Genomic DNA, 17,357 nt, shown 5'->3' with positions numbered 1-17,357 from the left:
AGAGTCCCTCAGGACAGTCCCCCAGGAGAGTCCCCCAGGAGAGTCTCTCAGGAGCCCTCAGGACAGTCCCCCAGGAGAGTCCCTCAGGAGAGTCTCTCAGGAGCCCTCAGGACAGTCCCCCAGGAGAGTCCCTCAGGAGAGTCTCTCAGGAGCCCTCAGGACAGTCCCCCAGGAGAGTCCCTCAGGACAGCCCCTCAGGAGAGATTTGATTAAATGTCACCAACCGTTTGACATTTGGCAGATTGAATAGAGCAATGGTGAGATACAATGATAGAGGGATGGAGAGATACAATGATAGAGGGATGGAGAGATACAATGATAGAGGGATGGAGAGATACAATGATAGAGGGATGGAGAGATACAATGATGGAGGGATGGAGAGATACAATGATGGAGAGATGGAGAGATACAATGATGGAGAGATGGAGAGATACAATGATGGAGAGATGGAGAGATACAATGATGGAGAGATGGAGAGATACAATGATGGAGAGAGAGAGATACAATGATGGAGAGAGAGAGATACAATGATGGAGAGAGAGAGATACAATGATGGAGAGAGAGAGAGATACAATGATGGAGAGAGAGAGATACAATGATGGAGAGAGAGAGAGATACAATGATGGAGAGAGAGAGAGATACAATGATGGAGAGAGAGAGATACAATGATGGAGAGAGAGAGAGATACAATGATGGAGAGAGAGAGATACAATGATGGAGAGATGAGAGAGATACAATGATGGAGAGAGAGAGATACAATGATGGAGAGAGAGAGATACAATGATGGAGAGAGAGAGATACAATGATGGAGAGAGAGAGATACAATGATGGAGAGAGAGAGATACAATGATGGAGAGATAGAGATACAATGATGGAGAGAGAGATACAATGATGGAGAGAGAGACATAATGATGGAGAGAGAGAGATAGAATGATGGAGGGATAGAGTTACAATGATGGAGAGAGAGATACAATGATGGAGAGAGAGAGATAGAATGATGGAGAGAGAGAGCTAAAATGATGGAGAGAGAGACATAATGATGGAGAGAGAGAGATAGAATGATGGAGAGAGAGAGATAGAATGATGGAGAGATAGAGAGATACAATGATGGAGAGAGAGATACAATGATGGAGAGAGAGAGATACAATGATGGAGAGAGAGATACAATGATGGAGAGAGAGAGATACAATGATGGAGAGATAGAGATAGAGGGATGGAGAGAGAGAGATAGAATGATGGAGAGAGAGAGATAGAGGGATGGAGAGATAGAGATAGAGGGATGGAGAGAGAGATATAGAATGATGGAGAGAGAGATATAGAATGATGGAGAGATAGAGATAGAATGATGGAGAGAGAGAGATAGAATGATGGAGAGATAGAGATAGAATGATGGAGAGATAGAGAGATACAATGATGGAGAGAGAGAGATATAGGGATGGAGAGATAGAGATAGAGGGATGGAGAGAGAGAGATAGAATGATGGAGAGAGAGAGAGATACAATGATGGAGAGAGAGAGAGAGACAATGATGGAGGGATAGAGATAGAATGATGGAGAGAGAGAGATAGAGGATGGAGAGAGAGAGATACAATGATGGAGGGATAGAGAGATACAATGATAGAGAGAGAGAGATACAATGATGGAGAGAGAGAGATACAATGATGAGAGAGAGAGATACAATGATGGAGAGAGAGATACAATGATGGAGAGAGAGAGAGACATAATGATGGAGAGAGAGAGACATAATGATGGAGAGAGAGAGAGATACAATGATGGAGAGAGAGAGATACAATGATAGAGAGAGAGAGATACAATGATGGAGAGAGAGATACAATGATGGAGAGAGAGAGATACAATGATGGAGAGATAGAATGATGGAGAGAGAGAGATAGAGAGATACAATGATGGAGAGAGAGAGATACAATGATGGAGAGAGAGAGACATAATGATGGAGAGAGAGATACAATGATGGGAGAGAGAGAGATACAATGATGGAGAGATAGAGAGATACAATGATGAGAGAGAGAGATACAATGATGGAGAGAGAGATACAATGATGGAGAGATAGAATGATGGAGAGAGAGATACATAATGATGGAGAGAGAGAGATACAATGATGGAGAGATAGAGATACAATGATGGAGAGATAGAATGATGGAGAGAGAGAGATAGAGAGATACAATGATGGAGAGAGAGAGATAGAGAGATACAATGATGGAGAGAGAGAGATAGAGAGATACAATGATGGAGAGAGAGAGATACAATGATGGAGAGATACAATGATGGAGAGAGAGAGACATAATGATGAGAGAGAGAGATACAATGATGGAGAGAGAGAGATAGAATGATGGAGAGAGAGAGAGATACAATGATGGAGAGAGAGAGATACAATGATGGAGAGAGAGAGATACAATGATGGAGAGAGAGATACAATGATGGAGAGAGAGAGATACAATGATGGAGAGAGAGAGAGACATAATGATGGAGAGATAGAGATACAATGATGGAGAGAGAGAGAGAATGATGGAGAGATAGAGAGAGATTGAATGATAGAGGGATGGAGAGAGAGAGATAGAATGATGGAGAGATAGAGAGATAGAGGGATGGAGAGAGAGAGATAGAATGATGGAGAGATAGAGAGATACAATGATGGAGGGATGGAGAGATACAATGATGGAGAGAGAGAGATAGAGGGATGGAGAGATAGAGATAGAGGGATGGAGAGATAGAGATAGAGGGATGGAGAGAGAGAGATAGGGATGGGATAGAGGGATGGAGAGATAGAGATAGAGGGATGGAGAGATAGAGATAGAGGGATGGATGGAGATAGAGGGATGGAGAGAGAGGGATGGAGAGAGAGAGATACAATGATGGAGGGATGGAGAGATAGAGAGATACAATGATAGAGGGATGGAGAGAGATTAAATGATAGAGGGATGGAGAGAGAGTGCAGGAGAGACAGATCTTACTCCGTTGTTGTGGGTTTTATACCAGGCCGTTTCCATTGGTAGCTCCTCAAATGTCTTCGCTCTGGGTTGGCATGACGACAGCTTCGACGGCCCCACGAACACACAGCCAGCGAAGGGCACACAGTTATAATACCTGACACACACACACACACACACACACACACACACACACACACACACACACACACACACACACACACACACACACACACACACACACACACACACACACACACACACACACACACACACACACACACATATCCCCTATGTTATGTATATCTGTTGAGTGAGAACCCCAGAGGACCCCAGAGGACCCCAGGAAGAGTGGTTGTTGAGTGAGGACCCCCAGAAGTCCCCAGGGGACACCAGAGGATGGTACCTGATGGTGTTATAGACAGTAGTATGGTACCTGATGGTGTTATAGACAGTAGTATGGTACCTGATGGTGTTATAGACAGTAGTATGGTGTTATAGACAGTAGTATGGTGATATAGACAGTAGTATGGTACCTGATGGTGTTATAGACAGTAGTATGGTACCTGATGGTGTTATAGACAGTAGTATGGTACCTGATGGTGTTATAGACAGTAGTATGGTACCTGATGGTGTTATAGACAGTAGTATGGTATCTGATGGTGTTATAGACAGTAGTATGGTACCTGATGGTGTTATAGACAGTAGTATGGTACCTGATGGTGTTATAGACAGTAGTATGGTACCTGATGGTGTTATAGACAGTAGTATGGTACCTGATGGTGTTATAGACAGTAGTATGGTGTTATAGACAGTAGTATGGTGATATAGACAGTAGTATGGTACCTGATGGTGTTATAGACAGTAGTATGGTACCTGATGGTGTTATAGACAGTAGTATGGTACCTGATGGTGTTATAGACAGTAGTATGGTGTTATAGACAGTAGTATGGTGATATAGACAGTAGTATGGTACCTGATGGTGTTATAGACAGTAGTATGGTATCTGATGGTGTTATAGACAGTAGTATGGTACCTGATGGTGTTATAGACAGTAGTATGGTATCTGATGGTGTTATAGACAGTAGTATGGTACCTGATGGTGTTATAGACAGTAGTATGGTACCTGATGGTGTTATAGACAGTAGTATGGTACCTGATGGTGTTATAGACAGTAGTATGGTATCTGATGGTGTTATAGACAGTAGTATGGTACCTGATGGTGTTATAGACAGTAGTATGGTACCTGATGGTGTTATAGACAGTAGTATGGTACCTGATGGTGTTATAGACAGTAGTATGGTACCTGATGGTGTTATAGACAGTAGTATGGTACCTGATGGTGTTATAGACAGTAGTATGGTGTTATAGACAGTAGTATGGTGTTATAGACAGTAGTATGGTACCTGATGGTGTTATAGACAGTAGTATGGTACCTGATGGTGTTATAGACAGTAGTATGGTACCTGATGGTGTTATAGACAGTAGTATGGTACCTGATGGTGTTATAGACAGTAGTATGGTATCTGATGGTGTTATAGACAGTAGTATGGTACCTGATGGTGTTATAGACAGTAGTATGGTACCTGATGGTGTTATAGACAGTAGTATGGTACCTGATGGTGTTATAGACAGTAGTATGGTACCTGATGGTGTTATAGACAGTAGTATGGTGTTATAGACAGTAGTATGGTACCTGATGGTGTTATAGACAGTAGTATGGTACCTGATGGTGTTATAGACAGTAGTATGGTACCTGATGGTGTTATAGACAGTAGTATGGTACCTGATGGTGTTATAGACAGTAGTATGGTGTTATAGACAGTAGTATGGTGATATAGACAGTAGTATGGTACCTGATGGTGTTATAGACAGTAGTATGGTGTTATAGACAGTAGTATGGTACCTGATGGTGTTATAGACAGTAGTATGGGTTACCTGTATGGTGTTATAGACAGTAGTATGGTGATATAGACAGTAGTATGGTACCTGATGGTGTTATAGACAGTAGTATGGTACCTGATGGTGTTATAGACAGTAGTATGGTACCTGATGGTGTTATATATAGACAGTAGTATGGTACCTGATGGGTTATAGACAGTAGTATAGTACCTGATGGTGTTATAGACAGTAGTATGGTACCTGATGGTGTTATATATAGACAGTAGTATGGTACCTGATGGTGTTATAGACAGTAGTATGGTACCTGATGGTGTTATAGACAGTAGTATGGTACCTGCTGGTGTTATAGACAGTAGTATGGTACCTGATGGTGTTATAGACAGTAGTATGGTACCTGATGGTGTTATAGACAGTAGTATAGTACCTGATGGTGTTATAGACAGTAGTATGGTACCTGATGGTGTTATAGACAGTAGTATGGTACCTGATGGTGTTATAGACAGTAGTATGGTATCTGATGGTGTTATAGACAGTAGTATGGTACCTGATGGTGTTATAGACAGTAGTATGGTACCTGATGGTGTTATAGATAGTAGTATGGTATCTGATGGTGTTATAGACAGTAGTATGGTACCTGATGGGTGTTATAGACAGTAGTATGGTACCTGATGGGTGTTATATATAGACCGTAGTATGGTACCTGATGGTGTTATAGACAGTAGTATGGTACCTGATGGTGTTATAGACAGTAGTATGGTACCTGATGGTGTTATAGACAGTAGTAAGGTACCTGATGGTGTTATATATAGACAGTAGTATGGTACCTGATGGTGTTATAGACAGTAGTAGTACCTGATGGGTTATAGACAGTAGTATGGTACCTGATGGTGTTATAGACAGTAGTATGGTATCTGATGGTGTTATAGACAGTAGTATGGTACCTGATGGGTTATAGACAGTAGTATAGTATCTGATGGTGTTATAGACAGTAGTATGGTACCTGATGGTGTTATAGACAGTAGTATGGTACCTGATGGTGTTATAGACAGTAGTATGGTATCTGATGGTGTTATAGACAGTAGTATGGTACCTGCTGGTGTTATAGACCGTAGTATGGTACCTGATGGTGTTATAGACAGTAGTATGGTACCTGATGGTGTTATAGACAGTAGTATGGTATCTGCTGGTGTTATAGACAGTAGTATGGTACCTGATGGTGTTATAGACAGTAGTATGGTACCTGATGGTGTTATAGACAGTAGTATGGTACCTGATGGTGTTATAGACAGTAGTATGGTACCTGATGGTGTTATAGACAGTAGTATGGTACCTGATGGTGTTATAGACAGTAGTATGGTACCTGATGGTGTTATAGACAGTAGTATGGTACCTGATGGTGTTATAGACAGTAGTATGGTATCTGATGGTGTTATAGACAGTAGTATGGTACCTGATGGTGTTATAGACAGTAGTATGGTACCTGATGGTGTTATAGACAGTAGTATGGTATCTGATGGTGTTTTAGACAGTAGTATGGTACCTGATGGGTATGCTGTGACAGGCCAGTCTCATCTCCTCCTGTGAAGCGGGTCGTGATGAGTCGTGAAAGAAGCTGTCTTCCTCAGAGCTCTGGGATGGATTCAGGGGGATGTAGTCCTTACCATCCTACAGAATATAATATCAGTCAGTCCTTACCATCCTACAGAATATAATATCAGTCCTTACCATCCTACAGAATATAATATCAGTCAGTCCTTACCATCCTACAGAATATAATATCAGTCAGTCCTTACCATCCTACAGAATATAATATCAGTCAGTCCTTACCATCCTTCAGAATATAATATCAGTCCTTATCATCCTTCAGAATATAATATCAGTCCTTATCATCCTACAGAATATAATATCAGTTCTTATCATCCTTCAGAATATAATATCAGTCCTTATCATCCTACAGAATATAATATCAGTCCTTATCATCCTACAGAATATAATATCAGTCCTTATCATCCTTCAGAATATAATATCAGTCCTTATCATCCTACAGAATATAATATCAGTCCTTTATCATCCTTCAGAATATAATATCAGTCCTTATCATCCTACATAATATAATATCAGTCCTTTATCATCCTTCAGAATATAATATCAGTCCTTATCATCCTACATAATATAATATCAGTCCTTTATCATCCTTCAGAATATAATATCAGTCCTTATCATCCTACAGAATATAATATCAGTACTTATCATCCTACAGAATATAATATCAGTCCTTATCATCCTACAGAATATAATATCAGTCCTTATCATCCTTCAGAATATAATATCAGTCCTTATCATCCTACAGAATATAATATCAGTCCTTATCATCCTACAGAATATAATATCAGTTCTTATCATCCTACAGAATATAATATCAGTCCTTATCATCCTACAGAATATAATATCAGTCCTTATCATCCTACAGAATATAATATCAGTCCTTATCATCCTTCAGAATATAATATCAGTCCTTATCATCCTACAGAATATAATATCAGTCCTTATCATCCTACAGAATATAATATCAGTCCTTATCATCCTTCAGAATATAATATCAGTTCTTATCGTCCTACAGAACGGGAAATACAGACATGTAACACATATCTTGTTTAAGCAATAATGCCTGAGGGGGTGTGGTATATGGCCAATATACCACGGCCAAGGGCTGTTCTTCCGCACGACTCAACACTGAGTGCCTGGACGTCCTATCTGTGGTATATTGGCCAAATAATATATTTGGATGGATGATTTTCCTAGGCCGAAAATAAGAATATGTTCTTAACTGACTTGCCTGGTTAAATAAAGGTAAAAAAATATTGTCTGACATACCAAGGCTTTCAGCCAATCAACATCCAGGACCACTACATGGTTATAATCCATTTTAAACAACGTATGCCTCGTTCCATTTCTGTAAGTAAACCGCATTCTATGACTTCAGTGTTGACAGATCAGACATGACTGGATAGGGTAAAACCTCTGTGTCTTACTGGTAGTCTGTCGTCCTGGAGTAGGTCTCCCAGGATATCTACCAGGGCTTGGAAGGGAGGTCTCTCTCGGGGCTCGCCCTGCCAGCAGGCCAGCATTATACCATAGCTATTAAGAGAGACACACAGACACATGTTACAGCAAAGAGATATCCTACAGGCCAGCAGAGATGTCCTACAGGCCAGCGGAGATATCCTACAGGCCAGCAGAGATATCCTACAGGCCAGCGGAGATATCCTACAGGCCAGCAGAGATGTCCTACAGGCCAGCGGAGATGTCCTACAGGCCAGCAGAGATGTCCTACAGGCCAGCAGAGATGTCCTACAGGCCAGCAGAGATATCCTACAGGCCAGCAGAGATATCCTACAGGCCAGCAGAGATATCCTACAGGCCAGCAGAGATATCCTACAGGCCAGCAGAGATGTCCTACAGGCCGGCAGAGATATCCTACAGGCCAGCAGAGATATCCTACAGGCCAGCAGAGATATCCTACAGGCCAGCAGAGATGTCCTACAGGCCAGCAGAGATGTCCTACAGGCCAGCAGAGATATCCTACAGGCCAGCAGAGATATCCCACAGGCCAGTAGGATCCCATAACTACCAGCAGAGGGCAACAGAGATACACAGTAGGGCTAAAGAGTGTTAGAGTGCACTCCACACAACCACTACTAGATCCAGCCACTACAGCTCACAGAACACACAGTACCTTACATTACTAAGCATGTTGTGTGCTTGGGTTTGCATTAAATGTATGCAAGGTAGGTAAGGAGTAAGTGACTCACATATAACTACATATATCTTGTGAATTATTCTAAGATCTGTGTTGACTAACATATAACTACATATATCTTGTGAATTATTCTAGGATCTGTGTTGACTAACATATAACTACATATATCTTGTGAATTATTCTAGGATCTGTGTTGACTCACATCTCAGGGGAAGCTGTTTCAGGAGCTCTCATCCTAGTTCCATCTTTCAGTCGTTTACAGAAGTCCTCATCGATCTGGACACCTGGGTACGGAGATGCACCTGAAGAGAGGAATACCGGTGTTATCAGAGATAAGGTCTGTCTGTCTGTCTGTCTGTCTGTCTGTCTGTCTGTCTGTCTGGCTGTCTGGCTGTCTGGCTGTCTGGCTGTCAGGGTGGATGGCTGTCAGGGTGGATGGGTGGCTGGCTGTCTGTCAGGGTGGATGACTAACTATGCAACTAGGGACGAACATTATCTCTCACTGAGAGACTGTACGTTCTGCTAAAATACCTAAATGTCTCACCCAGAGAGAAGATCTCCCAGAGTAGAACACCAAAGGACCAGACGTCAGACTGGCTGGTGTAGACCTTGTCAAAGATACTCTCTGGAGCCATCCACTTCAGTGGCAGACGGGCCTGCAGAGAGAGAAGAGAGAGAGAGGGAAAGGAGAGAGAGACAGGGGGAGAGAGAGCGAGAGAGAGAGAGAGAGGAGAGAGGGAAAGGAGAGAGAGAGAGCGAGGGTGAGAGAGAGAGAGAGGAGAGAGGGAAAGGAGAGAGAGAGAGGGAAAGGAGAGAGAGCGAGGGAGAGCGAGAGATGGGGAGAAAGACAGGAGGAGAGAGAGAGAGAGACAGGGGGAGAGAGGACAGAGAGAGGTAGAGAGGGAAAGGAGAGAGAGAGAGGAGAGAGAGACAGAGAGAGAGGTAAAAACATTGCAAATACAACCAATATTTATGTTTATTTATTTTCCCTTTTGTACTTTAACTGTTTGCACATCATTACAACAGTGTATATAGACATAATATGAAATGTATTTATTGAGAAGGAAAGGACACAGAGAGAGAGGGGGAGAGAGAGAAAGAGAATGCCCCCCACTCCCACAAAGAGGGCCTCAACATGGAAGTCACACATCCACCCAGGCCGTGAGCAGGCAAACAGGCCCAACCCCCACTCTTACACTCGCCCAAGCCAATGGCAAGTACCAGATGCTCAGCAGGCTCTGCTGACACTTACTGGTCTGAGGCCAAACCACACGACTAACAACATTGGACACTTTATGGACCCATGGAATATCCCAGGCCTGAGGTCATCTGCCTTTGGCCTAAAGAGCAGGAACCTGGACTTCATCAAATACATCAGAAATACAGACATTGTCATCCTACAAGAAACATGGTATAGAGGAGATGGACCCACTGGTTACCCTCTAGGTTACAGAGAGCTGGTAGTCCCATCCACCACACTACCAGGTGGGTGGTATAGAGGAGATGGACCCACTGGTTGTCCTCTAGGTTACAGAGAGCTGGTAGTCCCATCCACCACACTACCAGGAGGGTGGTATAGAGGAGATGGACCCACTGGTTGCCCTCTAGGTTACAGAGAGCTGGTAGTCTCATCCACCACACTACCAGGTGGGTGGTATAGAGGAGATGGACCCACTGGTTGTCCTCTAGGTTACAGAGAGCTGGTAGTCCCATCCACCACACTACCAGGAGGGTGGTATAGAGGAGATGGACCCACTGGTGCCCTCTAGGTTACAGAGAGCTGGTAGTCCTATCCACCACACTACCAGGTGGGTGGTATAGAGGAGATGGACCCACTGGTTGTCCTCTAGGTTACAGAGAGCTGGTAGTCCCTCCACCAGGTTACAGAGAGCTGGTAGTCCTCTAGGTTACAGAGAGCTGGTAGTCCTCTAGGTTACAGAGAGCTGGTAGTCCTCTAGGTTACAGAGAGCTGGTTGTCCTCTAGGTTACAGAGAGCTGGTAGTCCTCTAGGTTACAGAGAGCTGGTTACCCTCTAGGTTACAGAGAGCTGGTAGTCCCATCCACCAAACTACCAGGTGTGAAACAGGGAAGAGGCTCAGAGGGTATGCTAAATTGGTATAGAGCAGACCTAACTCACTCTATTAAATACATCAAAACAGGAACATTTCACATTTGGCTAGAACTTCAAAGGGAAATGATCCTAACAGAGAAAAATGTCCTCCTGTGTGCTACCTATATCCCCCCACTAGAATCCCCATATTTTAATGAAGACAGCTTCTCCATCCTGGAGGGCGAAATCAATCATTTCCAGGCCCAGGGACATGTACTAGTCTGTGGTGACCTAAATGCCAGAACAGGACAAGAACCTGACACCCTCAGCACACAGGGGGACAAACACCTGCCTGGAGGTGACGGCATACCCTCCCCCATATGCCCCCCTAGTCACAACTACGACAACATAACCAACAAAAACGGTTCACAACTCCTGCAGCTCTGTTACATCCTGGGTATGTACATAGTCAATGGTAGGCTTCGAGGGGACTCCTACGGTAGGTACACCTATAGCTCATCTCTTGGCAGTAGTACTGTAGACTACTTTATCACTGACCTCAACCCAGAGTCTCTCAGAGTTCACAGTGAGCCCATTGTCCATCAGATCACAGAAAAATCACAGTCTACTTGAACAGAGCAATACTCAATCATGAGGCATCAAAGCCAAAGAAACTGAATATTATTAAGAAATGCTATAGATGGAAGGAAAGTAGTGTGGAAACCTACCAAAACACTATTATTAGGCAACAACACATTCAATCCCTTTTAGACAACTTCCTGGACAAAACGTTCCACTGTAATAGTGAAGGTGTAAACTTGGCAATAGAAAACCTACACAGTATATTTGACCTCTCAGCTTCCCTTTCAAATCTAAAATATTAAAACAGAAAACTGATAAAAATGAACAACAATGACAAATGGTTTGATGAAGAATGCAAAAACCTAAGAAAGAAGTGGAGAAACCTGTCCAACCAAAAACATAGAGACCCGGAAAACCTGAGTCTACGCCTTCACTATGGTGAATCACTAAAACAAGAAATACAGAAATACACTACGGAAAAAGAAGGAACAACATGCCAGAAATCAGCTCAATGTAAAGTGAAGAATTCATGGACTCGAACGACTTCTGGGAAAATTGGAAAACACTAAACAGACAAAACGAAGAATTATCTATCCAAAATGGAGATGTCTGGGTAAACCACTTCTCCAATCCTTTTGGCTCTATAACAAAGAACAAACAGCCAAAACATATACATGATCAAATACAAATCTTAGAATCAACTATTAAAGACCAGAACCCACTGGATTCCAGAACACACTGGATTCCAGAACCAACTGGATTCCAGAACACACTGGATTCCAGAACACACTGGATTCCAGAACCCACTGGATTCCAGAACCAACTGGATTCCAGAACCCACTGGATTCCAGAACAAACTGGATTCCAGAACCCACTGGATTCCAGAACACACTGGATTCTCCAATTACATCGAATGAACTACAGGACAAAATATGTTGACGGTATCCTCAATGAAATGATAACATACACAGACAACAAATTCCAATTGGCTACTAAAACTCTTTAACATCAGCCTTTGACTCAATTTGGCATGAGGGTCTGCTATACAAATGGATGGAAAGTGGTGTTGGGGGAAAAACATGATAAAATCCATGTACACAAACAAGTGTGTGGTTAAAATTGGCAAAAAACACACACATTTCTTTCCACAAGTGTGAGACAAGGATTCAGCTTAAGCCTCTTCAACATAAACTCAAAAGGAAATGCCCTCTCGCTGTCAACTGCGTTTATTTTCAGCAAACTTAACATGTGTAAATGTTTGTATGAACATAACAAGATTCAACAACTGAGACATAAACTAAACCATTTCCACAGACATGTGACTAACAGAAATGGAATAATGTGAAATCACACACAGAACGAGCAGTATGGCTGGTGGCATTGTCATGCTGGAGGGTCATGTCAGGATGAGCCTGCAGGAAGGGTACCACATGAGGGAGGAGGATGTCTTCCCTGTAACGCACAGCGTGGAGATTACCTGCAATGACAACAAGCTCAGTCCGATGATGCTGTGACACACCGCCCCAGACCATGACGGACCCTCCACCTCCAAATCGATCCCGCTCCAGAGTATAGGCCTCGGTGTAACGCTCATTCCTTCGACGATAAACGCAAATCCGACCATCACCCCTGGTGAGACAAAACCGTGACACGTCAGTGAATTGCACTTTTCGCCAGTCCTGTCTTGTCCAGCGTTGGTGGGTTTGTGCCGTTGTTGCTGGTGATGTCTGGTGAGGACCTGCCTTTACAACAGGCCTACAAGCCCTCAGTCCAGCTTCTCTCAGACTATTGCAGACAGTCTGAGCACTGATGGAGGGATTGTGGGTTCCTGGTGTAACTCGGGCAGTTGTTGTTACCATCCTGTACCTGTTCCGCAGGTGTGATGTTCGACTGTACCGACCCTGTGCAGGTGTTGTTACACCTGCCACTGCGAGGACGAATAGCTGTCCGTCCTCTCTCAAGCGTCCCACAGTACGGACATTGCAATTTATTGCCCTGGCCACATCTGCAGTCCTCATGCCTCCTTGCAGCATGCCTAATGCACGTTCACGCAGATGAGCAGGGACCCTGGGCATCTTTCTTTTGCTGTTTTTCAGAGTCAGTAGAAAGGTCTCTTCAGTGTCCTAAGTTTTCATAACTGTGACCTTAATTACTTACCGTCTGTAAGCTGTTAGTGTCTTAACGACCGTTCCGCAGGTGCATGTTCATTAATTGCCTTGGTTCATCGAACAAGCAAAACAGTGTTTAACAATATATCTTATTATTATATTATTATCTTTGAAAGACAGGGTCCTGAAAAAAGGGACGTTTCTTTTTTTTTGCTGAGTTTATCTATCACCGAATAGGCGAGGGCACTAGAACAGTCTGCAGCACCCGGTCTCACCCTACTAGAATCTGAAGTCAAATGTCTACTGGTTGCTGATGATCTGGTGCTTCTGTCTCCAACCAAGGAGGGCCTACAGCAGCACCTAGATCTTCTGCATAGATTCTGTCAGACCTGGGCCCTGCCAGACCTGGGCCCTGCCAGACCTGGGCCCTGCCAGACCTGGGGCCTGCCAGACCTGGGCCCTGCCAGACCTGGGCCCTGCCAGACCTGGACACGGACAGACCTGGGCACGGACAGACCTGGGGCCCTGACAGACCTGGGTACTGACAGACCTGGGCCCTGACAGACCTGGGGCCCTGCCAGACCTGGGTACTGACAGACCTGGGGCCCTGCCAGACCTGGGGCCCTGCCAGACCTGGGGCCCTGCCAGACCTGGGGCCCTGCCAGACCTGGGCCCTGACAGACCTGGGCCGTGACAGACCTGGGACCTGACAGATCTGGGACCTGACAGACCTGGGGCCCTGACAGACCTGGGGCCCTGCCAGACCTGGGGCCCTGCCAGACCTGGGCCCTGACAGACCTGGACCCTGACAGACCTGGGGCCCTGCCAGACCTGGACCCTGCCAGACCTGGGCCCTGACAGACCTGGGCCCTGACAGACCTGGGCCCTGACAGACCTGGGACCTGACAGTAAATCTCAGTAAGACCAAAATAATGGTGTTCTAACATCAACAGAGCTGTGAACGAGCTGAGAGACAAGACAAGAAGAGCTTTCTACGCCATCAAAAGGAAAATAACATTTGGCACACCAATTAGGCTCAAAATACTTGAATTAGTCATAGAACCCATTGTCCTTCATGGTTGTTAGGTCTGGGGTCCGCTCACCAAACAAGAATTCACAAAATGGGACAAACACCAAATTGAGACTCTGCGTGAAGAATTCTACAAAAAATATCCTCTGTGTACAACGTAAAACACCAAATAATGCACGCAGAGCAGAATTAGGCCGATACCTGAATTAGGCCGATACCAGTTAATTAACAAAATCCAGAAAAGAGACGTTAAATTCTACAACCACCTAAAAGAAAGCGATTCCCAAACCTTCCATAACAAAGCCATCACCTACAGAGAGATGAACCTGGAGAAGAGTCCCCTAAGCAAGCTGGTCCAGGGGCTCTGTTCACAAACAAAAAACACACCCTACAGAGGGGCTCTGCCCTACAGAGAGGAACCTGGAGAAGAGTCCCCACAAGCTGGTCCAGGGGCTCTGACAAACAAAAACACACCCCAAAGTCATTAGACCCAACCAAATCATGAAAAAAACAAAAAGATAATTACTTAACACATTGGAAAGAATTAACAAAAAAACAGAGCAAACTAGAATGCTATTTGGCCCTACACAGAGAGTACACAGCGGCAGAATACCTGACCACTGTGACTGACCCAAACTTAAGGAAACCTTTGACTATGTACAGACTCAGTGAGCATAGCCTTGCTATTGAGAAAGGCCGCCGTAGGCAGACATGGCTCTCAAGAGAAGACAGGCTATGTGCTCACTGCCCACAAAATGAGTTGGAAACTGAGCTGCACTTCCTAACCTCCTGCCCAATGTATGACCATATTAGAGAGACATATTTCACTCAGATTACACAGATCCACAAAGAATTTGAAAACAAACTCCCATATCTACTGGGTGAAATCCCACAGTGTGCCATCACAGCAGCAAGATTTGTGACCTGTTGCCACGAGAAAAGGGCAACCAGTGAAGAACAAACACCATTGTAAATACAACCCATATTTATGTTAATTTATTTTCCCTTTTGTACTTTAGCTATTTGCACATCATTACAACACTGTATATAGACATAATATTACACCGTTCTCACCACTAGGCTGCCCTGCCGTTGGCCCTGATGTAACGACCCAGAGTTTGCCGTTGGCCCTGATGTAACGACCCAGAGTTTGCCGTTGGCCCTGATGTAACGACCCAGAGTTTGCCATTGGCCCTGATGTAACGACCCAGAGTTTGCCGTTGGCCCTGATGTAACTACCCAGAGTTTGCCGTTGGCCCTGATGTAACGACCCAGAGTTTGCCATTGGCCCTGATGTAACGACCCAGAGTTTGCCATTGGCCCTGATGTAACGACCCAGAGTTTGCCATTGGCCCTGATGTAACGACCCAGAGTTTGCCGTTGGCCCTGATGTAACGACCCAGAGTTTGCCATTGGCCCTGATGTAACGACCCAGAGTTTGCCATTGGCCCTGATGTAACGACCCAGAGTTTGCCATTGGCCCTGATGTAACGACCCAGAGTTTGCCGTTGGCCCTGATGTAACGACCCAGAGTTTGCCGTTGGCCCTGATGTAACGACCCAGAGTTTGCCGTTGTCTTACGCTGCCTTTCCTAACGAGTCGGGGTCCAGAGTTTGCCAGGCCGAAGTCACCTTCACCACGTTGTTCTCTGACAGCAGAGTTTGCCATTGGCCCTGATGTAACACACACCAGACATTAACAACAATGTTAATGGATAGCCCTGATGTAGAGACCCAGAGTTTGAACAGGTCTCTGTGGATAGTCTGAACAAGTTTGTCCCTGAACAGGTGTGTGTGAGTCTTACGCTGCCTTTCCTGAGGTCTCGTAGTCTGAACAAGTCTGAACAGGTCTCTTGTAGTCTGATGTCTCTGGATAGTCGTCTCCAGGCCTGTGGAAGTCACAGAGGTCTCTTCACCACGTTGTTCTCTGACAGCAGGATGTTGAACAGGTCTCGTCTGCAAGGTCCCTGTGGATACACTGAACAGGTACCACCAAGAGACCACCAAGTCTCTGTGGATAGTCTGAACAGGTCTCTGTGGATAGTCACACTGTGGATACACACACAACAGTCTGAACACACACACACTGTGGATAGTCACAGGTCTCACACAGTCTCAGTCTGAACACACACACACACACAGTCACACAGTCTGAACACACACACACACACTGTGGATAGTCAACAACATAGTCTGAACAGGTCTCTGTGGATAGTCTGAACAATGTTAATGGATAGTCTGAACAGGTAGAGACCTCCAAGTCTCTGTGGATAGTCTGAACAGGTAGAGACCTCCAAGTCTCTGTGGATAGTCTGAACAGGTCTCTGTGGATAGTCTGAACAGGTCTCTGTGGATAGTCTGAACAGGTAGAGACCACCAAGTCTCTGTGGATAGTCTGAACAGGTAGAGACCTCCAAGTCTCTGTGGATAGTCTGAACAGGTCTCTGTGGATAATCTGAACAGGTAGAGACCTCCAAGTCTCTGTGGATAGTCTGAACAGGTAGAGACCTCCAAGTCTCTGTGGATAGTCTGAACAGGTAGAGACCACCAAGTCTCTGTGGATAGTCTGAACAGGTAGAGACCTCCAAGTCTCTGTGGATAGTCTGAACAGGTCTCTGTGGATAGTCTGAACAGGTCTCTGTGGATAGTCTGAACAGGTAGAGACCTCCAAGTCTCTGTGGATAGTCTGAACAGGTCTCTGTGGATAGTCTGAACAGGTAGAGACCTCCAAGTCTCTGTGGATAGTCTGAACAGATCTCTGTGGATAGTCTGAACAGGTCTCTGTGGATAGTCTGAACAGGTAGAGACCACCAAGTCTCTGTGGATAGTCTGAACAGGTAGAGACCTCCAAGTCTCTGTGGATAGTCTGAACAGATCTCTGTGGATAGTCTGAACAGGTAGAGACCCCCAAGTCTCTGTGGGTAGTCTGAACAGGTCTCTGTGGATAGTCTGAACACGTAGAGACCCCCAAGTCTCTGTGGA

General features: G+C 44.6%; 1 protein-coding gene and 1 long non-coding RNA gene across 6 annotated transcripts; both read right to left on the bottom strand.

The window, feature by feature from the left end:
* Nucleotides 1–2,887: 2,887 nt before the first annotated feature.
* LOC127929757 (vascular endothelial growth factor receptor 3-like) lies at nt 2,888–16,191 on the bottom strand. Its single transcript, XM_052518010.1, has 6 exons — nt 16,181–16,191; nt 9,151–9,262; nt 8,809–8,908; nt 7,879–7,984; nt 6,387–6,511; nt 2,888–3,101 (listed from the first exon to the last, which is right to left on the bottom strand). The coding sequence occupies exons 2-6, from the start codon at nt 9,239–9,241 to the stop codon at nt 2,921–2,923; spliced, it is 603 nt and encodes a 200-aa protein (XP_052373970.1). The 5' UTR covers nt 9,242–9,262; nt 16,181–16,191; the 3' UTR covers nt 2,888–2,920.
* On the bottom strand, nt 3,204–6,313 carry LOC127929759 (uncharacterized). 5 transcript variants are annotated; one of them, XR_008136072.1, is made up of 5 exons: nt 5,331–5,407; nt 4,731–4,800; nt 4,281–4,350; nt 3,571–4,220; nt 3,204–3,480 (listed from the first exon to the last, which is right to left on the bottom strand). It is a non-coding gene; the product is annotated as an uncharacterized LOC127929759 (long non-coding RNA). The 5 variants fall into 5 exon arrangements; XR_008136070.1 differs by lacking the exon at nt 5,331–5,407 and adding an exon at nt 6,237–6,313 and having other exon boundaries at nt 3,571–4,350; XR_008136071.1 differs by having other exon boundaries at nt 3,571–4,350.
* Nucleotides 16,192–17,357: the final 1,166 nt, after the last annotated feature.

Source organism: Oncorhynchus keta, chromosome 4 (genome assembly GCF_023373465.1).
Source record: "Oncorhynchus keta strain PuntledgeMale-10-30-2019 chromosome 4, Oket_V2, whole genome shotgun sequence".
NCBI classification, from domain to species: domain Eukaryota; kingdom Metazoa; phylum Chordata; class Actinopteri; order Salmoniformes; family Salmonidae; genus Oncorhynchus; species Oncorhynchus keta.
The sequence above is the reverse complement of the archived record's forward strand: the minus strand, read 5'-3'. Positions and strand labels throughout refer to the sequence as shown.